This window comes from Saccostrea cucullata, unplaced genomic scaffold (assembly GCF_032062105.1).
Source record: "Saccostrea cucullata isolate Sc308-1 unplaced genomic scaffold, CSIRO_AGI_Scuc_v1 ctg18513, whole genome shotgun sequence".
NCBI lineage: Eukaryota > Metazoa > Mollusca > Bivalvia > Ostreida > Ostreidae > Saccostrea > Saccostrea cuccullata.
Genome location: NW_026921769.1, coordinates 1 through 7,781, shown reverse-complemented (window position 1 = coordinate 7,781; position 7,781 = coordinate 1). Strand labels below are relative to the sequence as shown.

Here is a 7,781-nt window from a genome sequence, read left to right as displayed (position 1 = left end):
TCAAAAGCACAGGATCGAACGTCCTTAAAGATAGGATAATTTAATATACATGGGATTTTATTGTACGTACTGTTAATGAATAAGGTGAATATAATGAACAGTAATCGATCTCCATGACAAGGTGAAGAACTCATTAACGAGACAAAAAATGTGAATAAGGCATAAAACACGGACGACAGGGATCAGGTGCTTAGGACAAGTCAGCATCCCCATTCCTAACCCTGTGAGCTCTTTGTATTGATTAGGTAAAGGGAATATTCCGTAGTCAATCTCAGTAACTTCAATACATACAAATAAATCATATCTTTAAATAGAAATTCTTATATTTATTTATGAGAAAAACATGTAAAAGCTATAAATCCATTTTAATGACATCTTTCCTTGTTATAGACGACAAGTGTTCAAATCCTTAAAGTGTCATCATTAATTTCATTGACAATCTGTTTATATTTTTACTACTTAGATTATCCAATCACGTTTCCAAGGTTAACCTGAAGCGTTCGTCGAGATGTTGATGTGGTAGTGTGTGTAACACTCAGGGTCTGGCGTCTTGATGCTTGAAATAAACATTGATAAATCGATTGAAGACATAAATGAAAATAGTTAATTGATAATTGAAAATATTCTAGGATGTATAAATAAAACATAACAAAAATCTTACAATTTTCTCCTATAATATCCCTCCTTCTTAGGATTTATGAATGAATATGAAGGTCATTATATGATTTTTTTTGTAAATCACATCGTTTTGATAATTTGTAATAGATTTTTGTTTTGCTTTATAACTTTCGCACACGTTTAATGAGCTGCATAACAGCATAACTAAAATCTCAAAAACTTGCACCGTGACTGAAACCAAGTGAATGGAATCATTTAAAATATGAAAGCATTAAAAATACAGCGTTATTTCCATGAACCCTTGACAACATTTTGTAGAAAATCAAATAGATTCCTATCATATTGAATGTAGGTACTTCAATCATTACTTTAGCTGTTCCATAATCTAATTTCTTTCAAATTATGCAGTGAAAATACAATTTTTATAACTGCTTACCATGTATTTCGTAATCCACAAAGTAACATCTTAGGTCGTCCAGTCTACAGAATGATACCAATAACAGTTATAAAGAATAATAAAGGCATAACAGTCATGAAAATGAAATAACAAAGACAAAATATTATAGAACGATAATAAATAAACTAGAATAGCAATGATGATTAAAACATCCTAGACATATTAGTTACTTTAAAAGATCTGCCTTTTCGTTAAAACCGAAAGTGTGTTATTGTAAGGAAAATATTGCCTATAAGATTTTACATGTTTTAAGAATAATAAAAAAATGCATCTAGTTGTTTACAAATCGATTTTTGCCATATAAATTCGTTCCTTAAGAAATATTTTTTTTGCAGTTTTTACCCAGAGTTGTAGTCCGATGCCTCGACACAAAGTGTGCCCTCTGTGTTGGGCGGGAGATAGAAGTATGGATTAGAACATCCACGGAACAGTTATCACAGTCAGGAGTTCTAAAAATGTGCACAGTACTTCCAGGTACTGGACGGGCGGAAACCTCAGCTAGGACTGTAAACCAGAAGAAAGAGACGTAATGTTAGAAAGGAGAAAAGTATTTTAACAAGTTTTTGGAAGAAGCTTAAAATTAAAATTAACTGGAGCTTCTTAACTCCTTTAAATAATTGCTTAAAGAAACAATAACATGTTTTAATCATTTGCTTATTTCTTTGAAAATTGTAAAATCTCCGTAATTTCTGGGAGATTTTTTGGAAAGGGTTATGTATGGATTAAAGTTATTTATTTATTTAACCTTTTAATTAACATCCGTTGAAAATGTGTATGATGTAAAAAAAAAATGCAATAAGGTATTCGTAAAAAGAAGGCCCATTATGAGGACTCAAATGAGCCCACGGTAAATTTTATTGTTGTTTTTACTACTGGGTAATTGTCTTCTAAATATTTTGAACTTGAGTGTCGTGTTAGCATTCGTATCTCATCTACTTTTCCAGCTGAAATAGGACTGCTTCTTATGTTCTTGCATTGTATTTATCAAGTTTGTTATGTGGTCATTTAATGATATGATTATTTTTCACTTATCTTGTTTGCTCCATGCTTTCCATAAGTTGTTGTGGCCTCGTTTTCATAAAGCAATACGTGGCAATCAATGTCTGCAGAACATGTGAAAAGTGACACATTTGTTGGAGATGGTCCAATAAATAATTGCTTAAGGTAATATAAAAAGGTACGGTACCTATTATAAATGTTAGTAATTAACATTTTAAAACAAAACAAAAGGAATCACATTTTGCGTCATCATATTATATATGATAAAATTATCATACCTTGTCAGTATTTTCAAAGTTGTAGGTATGTTGTCTAAAATTGAAATGAGTTATTAAAATATGAAACGAAAGTAAACATAATTTATCAAAAATCCTCCTATAATATCTAACTACTATAGAAACCTACTACTCACGACAGAGATTGCAGGATTTTCTACAGAATGTAGCCGTGGTTGGATCTGAGCAAATATTATTGAGCGCTGCTGGATCGCTGCAGTCGTCAACGGAGACGTCCTCACAGGTAATATAATCTAGAATAATAAAACATACAAGAAAAACTCGAGATTATCAAACATTTCATTAAGTATCTTTTTCAATGATTGGAAATATTATTTTTGTTATTTTGACAATACAAAGTTTGTAATGCATACAAGAACGGCATAAAAGAAAAAGAAAATTAAGCAGTCGGTTCAACCCTTTTTTTCACGTTTTTAAAAGAGCATTATCAGAGTTTTGGTTGTAACAGGATTAATCAGAAATAAATACTGGCGACCTTGGATGATAATGTGGCACACCAAATTATCATTTGGTATATGTTTCGTGGGATGAAACTTCTTTCATACAGGGAAAGGAGGGGAAAAGCCTATAATTCAGTGTAAAGAGAAACTTTTTAATTATCTCATGATTTTGTGAATTATACCTGTGTTCTGGGTGGAGATACTGCAACAAACTTTGTCTGTTTCGATACTGTTAAATAAAAAGAGTTTGAATCAAAACTCGCTTAACATAATTTGAGTATATCAAATCACGTGATAAATATATCGCTGATTGAAATTGTCAATTAATAGTAAGTGATCTGAACCTAAATTAATAACAAAATATTATAATGACCCAGCCATGGAAAGGAATTGGAATGGTATTTTCTTTAAAGATAAAATAGGAATTTTCTACAAAGTGAAAGATTTTAGTAATTTATTTTCAAAACGTATTCTGCACCACAATTTCAATGTGATGGGGAAAGAATACTTAATCTTAATTATTATATCAAAAGAGACTGATACACTTTTAAATTAATTATTTTATATTCTTTTGAAATGCAATAAAAAAAACATTGGTTACATAGGTCATATTTTGACACTTTTGTCTCATCGACCTTGTAAATATGAAAATTACAGATGAAAGAAAGTCCAACCTCCAGTTTAAAAAAAAAAACACTTTTATTGGACATTATTTAGGTAATTAGGTTTTAAATGATATGCAACCAGGCCATCTTTAAAATAATGTTTGTTTGCCATCTCCCGTAATATTATTGGGTCCGTTAGAAGGTGTTTCGTTTACGGAAACCTCAACGTAATTTTTAACGGAATAAGAGGAATGAATTAAAAATACACATCTTGTCCTGGAATGTAAAAAAAGTTTTGAGTGTCGTCATTTTAGTTAATCGGTCGGAAAAGGGTAACTTAATTATCTTTTTAAAATGACCTGACCTGTATATATCAGGAGAAATGCCCACACAGAGCTGATGAGAGCCAGTTTTCTTGTTGACAACTGTTATTGTAGCGAGGAAATCCTTAGATACACGAGCTTCCTTTATTTCCTTGACCGCTACACTTGTAGAGTCAGTGCTAGTAGTAATGTAAAATCTGAAACCATACATTGAATTCATTTAAGTAATATAAAAGTGTCTTTACTATGGATTGTATAAGAGTGACCCATTGTTTTTCTCTAATATGTTTTAAGCAAAAATATTTCTGTTGTATTATTTCACAAATGTCATTATTATGTAAATCACATTATTTATATCATTACATTACTCTTGTGATATGATTTTTTAACCCTTACCCCTAACCCTGAAAAAATTCAAATACGCTTTGTAAAAAACATAAAATCAAGAATTTTACCCCGTTTTTCCAGTAATTAGAAGCTGTATTTGACACTCCTAATTCAAAGGACAATTCATTCTTTTTGGTAGAAGTACATTTCCAAGCAGAGGCTGTATAAAAATACAAAAGGTTATACTTAAAGATAATAAAATGCTGTAAAATCCTTGATTTTACGTAAGGTTTTATTTGTGTTGTTTTTGAAATATGAAAGAGAGCCATAAATGTACGTCCACCACGAAATGTTGAATGCCATATTAATAACTTCAGAAATCTTAATGCACACAATAATATCCCCAGAAACTGATGGTTTTTGTGCAAAGCACGAACAATTGAACCCTACCCTACACGACGAATACAGAATAAAAGCACTTGCATTCTTATGTTATGCGATAAACTGTCATAAAGCAGAAAAAGAAATATGTGTAATAAAATTACACCTAGCTGATCAGTTTTATGCACTAATAAGTGGCTTTTTTTTCTTGCGTTAACCCAATGGACCTTTAGTCTTTCGCCTAGTTCAAACTAAAGTAAATCTATAAAAACACTTACATATTGTATATTCTGTGTATGCATCTCTTGGGGGATACCAAACTCTGGAAAACATAGAACAAAAAATTGCTCTATAATGAAACATATAAAGATAAGGAACAATACTCAAATGAAGAAGTCATATAACATTATGAGTAAAGTGCAGAGCAAACACGGACCTTTAAAACCTTAGAAATGGGATTAGGTATCAAGGAGGATTGAGCATCCCCTGACAACTAGTAATACCAGCGGTATGCTCCTTGTCTTGATCGGGTGAATGGAAAATCTGTACACATAATTGGCTAATTATTTGTTTTAAAAAAATAGTCAACATTCGACCCAATGGGTAAACAGGATCATTTTCATCCACCATAAGGTAACTAAATGAACAATCTCAATGGTCCTATTTTTACTTTTCTAAATTTTCTCTTTATAAAATTCAGAGCAGAGGGAAAGTGACATTAATATTCCATTTATGTACATGTACTAAGTATTTACCAGTAGAACAGCTATCACCAGAGAACCCCACTCGGCAAAAACACTTCCTTGTGTCTTCATGTCCATCACAGAATCCACCGTTACTACACGACTTTTGAGCACAAGACCCTTTCACTTAAGAAAAATTGTCAGTTTGCAATAAATGGCTATTGAACTTATCTCGATGAATATTGACATGAGTTGGCCGTAGAAATGCACGAACTTATTTCGGGGCATTCTCTAAGTATTTTAAAATCGGCATTCGATAAAACGCCAAGATTTTTTATTGTTATAATTCGATTTACTTTTAGTATAACTGTGTTTTAAAAGACTATTTTTCTGCCATATCATAAATATATATCTTATTTAACTGATAGTAAGAATGTATTTTTTCGTGTATATGTTGCCTCTGCAAATTACCTAAATAAAGTATTTAGGGAAGAGAGATTGAAAAAAAAATTAATAAAATTAATAAATGTAATGATATTGGATTTTGAAATTAAAAAATATATTCATGGTGTCTTTTTATCGTGGTTTTGATTGTTGATAAATGAAACTCAATGAAAAAGTTTAAATAGAGGAGCAACTTAAAAGTAGCAATGGATATAAAGTAAATGAAGAAAAGCATTCAGTAAAATGAATATTTACCACTCAATGAGAAGGAAAATTGAATTATGTAGCATCTTTTCTCGGTGAACATTCCGTCATTTCTATAATTTGAATTCAAATACACATCTGTAAAATGTTACTTTAACCAACAAAATTCTCATGAAAAGTCCAATAAAACAGAACAAACTAGGCGGATCTGATGCCATGAAAGAGAAAACATCTGTCGTCCGGTGAAATCCGCCTTATTGTAATAACATTAAAATGTTATACCCCTTGTAGTTTTTAAATTTTAAAAGTTTAAATTGAGAAATTTAAAAATGGTCTTTACTGTTTGAATTTAAGATTTGACATAAGTTAAATGGTTAATACATTTATGACACAAAATCTAAATGTGTAATTACAGTGAAAAGCAGACAGATTTGTTGGCTGGTTGATCCATTCTTAGTACAACGTCATACATGCAAGGAAATAGAGTTTGATTTAATGGAGGAATAATGAACACACCGCTTTCAAAGTTTTCGTCAGATTTTAGAACTGGACTGAAAAAGACAAACGAAATTCAATACTCACTCATCATGTCAATATGGCATTATCATGCGGTTTAATGAAAGAAATGATCAATTGTCTTTAAAAAAATTACCAATTGGTTTTGGTTAATAACTTTGAAGTCCACAGATGTACATGACAGTATTTCCCTACCAAACACTGGAATGTACTGCTGTCTTCAAATGTAGGTTTCAGAAATAGAGGATAATTCTAAAATTAAAATTACATAAGTTAAAAGTAATTTTGATGTCAGAAAACGCTATCTCGTTTTTATATATCCCCCAACATTAATATTTTGAGATGATTAAGACTATACTCACACTAAATTCTCTGTAATAATGACCTATACATGAAAAAGGCAACTGTAGTAATCAAAATGAATCAACTATATAATGGCATGCTTTAAGATTTCGTTTCTTTAAAATGTAAAAGCATATTGCATATTGATGAACCTTTAAAATTTTGTTTTACTTTTGTATTTTGTAAAGATTCTAGTTTGAACAACCATTACTTTTTTCCTAAGATGTCCATTTTGTGATAATTTAATTTGTTGAAAATTATATGATTTCTCTCATTAAATCTGTATCAATTCACCCCTCTAACCATTATGTGAATGATGGTTATCTTTATATGGTTTAGTTTAAAGGAACTGAATAGATCACCTGTGACAACACGCACTTCAAAACATGTTTCATCTCCTATCCTAGCATCTCTGTAATTTATAATATAAATTATTATATTAAATGTGCAAATGTAAAACGACAGATGATGTGCCTACGTTATTATTATTATCACGATTATTCTATTGTTCTATAGCGCCTTATTTAAATATAGAATTATTCAAAAGCGCTTTACATGTAAAAGCAAGTACAATATGAAACAAAAATCAAATTCAATATAATAGGAAGAATAGTAGGAAACTAGATGCTGCTACTAGACAGTAATACCCGCACTAAGGTGTTTGCCTCTAAATACACGCTCCTACATATTGGGCGGCTTTCAAAGGAAATAGTCAAAATAATTCTATAATTTACATGTATTAATCAAATTGATTATGAAATTCTCAGACCCTGTGACCTATAACTCAGAACCTCTTATATTTATTTTATACATGCTTAATTCATTATATACAAGTCTGAATTTTATTAATGATGTAAATTCATGCACGGATCTGTCAGGGGGGGGGGGTCAGCCCCCCCCCCCTTGGAATTTACAAGGTTAAAAAATGTATACACTAAAACAAGGAAAAAGTTACAATGGACCCCCCTTTGAAAATGCAGATCCCCCCCCTGGTAAACACGAATATGTGTAAAATAGGTATGAAAAGTTAAACATTTGCGGCAATAGAAGTCACCACTACCCCTTACCCACCTCCACGATATTGGTTTTTGACGTTTGGGTGTTTTTTACTTTTGGTTTTTTTTTTGATTGTCAATTTCTAGGATA

The 7,781-nt window shown here is 31.0% G+C and overlaps 1 protein-coding gene and 1 long non-coding RNA gene across 2 annotated transcripts; both read right to left on the bottom strand.

The window, feature by feature from the left end:
- Window positions 1-342: 342 nt before the first annotated feature.
- On the bottom strand, window positions 343-1,449 carry LOC134260702 (uncharacterized). Its single transcript, XR_009990610.1, has 3 exons — window positions 1,418-1,449; window positions 1,055-1,098; window positions 343-556 (listed from the first exon to the last, which is right to left on the bottom strand). It is a non-coding gene; the product is annotated as an uncharacterized LOC134260702 (long non-coding RNA).
- A 2,782-nt stretch (window positions 1,450-4,231) lies between these two features.
- On the bottom strand, window positions 4,232-7,047 carry LOC134260700 (neurogenic locus notch homolog protein 2-like; the record flags this gene model as incomplete). Its single annotated transcript, XM_062743244.1, has 8 exons — window positions 4,232-4,285; window positions 4,725-4,768; window positions 5,202-5,315; window positions 5,829-5,890; window positions 6,191-6,328; window positions 6,430-6,545; window positions 6,656-6,678; window positions 6,998-7,047. Coding segments are annotated over 8 exons (601 nt in total), but the record flags the coding sequence as incomplete, so codon positions are not given.
- Between the last annotated feature and the right edge of the window lie 734 nt (window positions 7,048-7,781).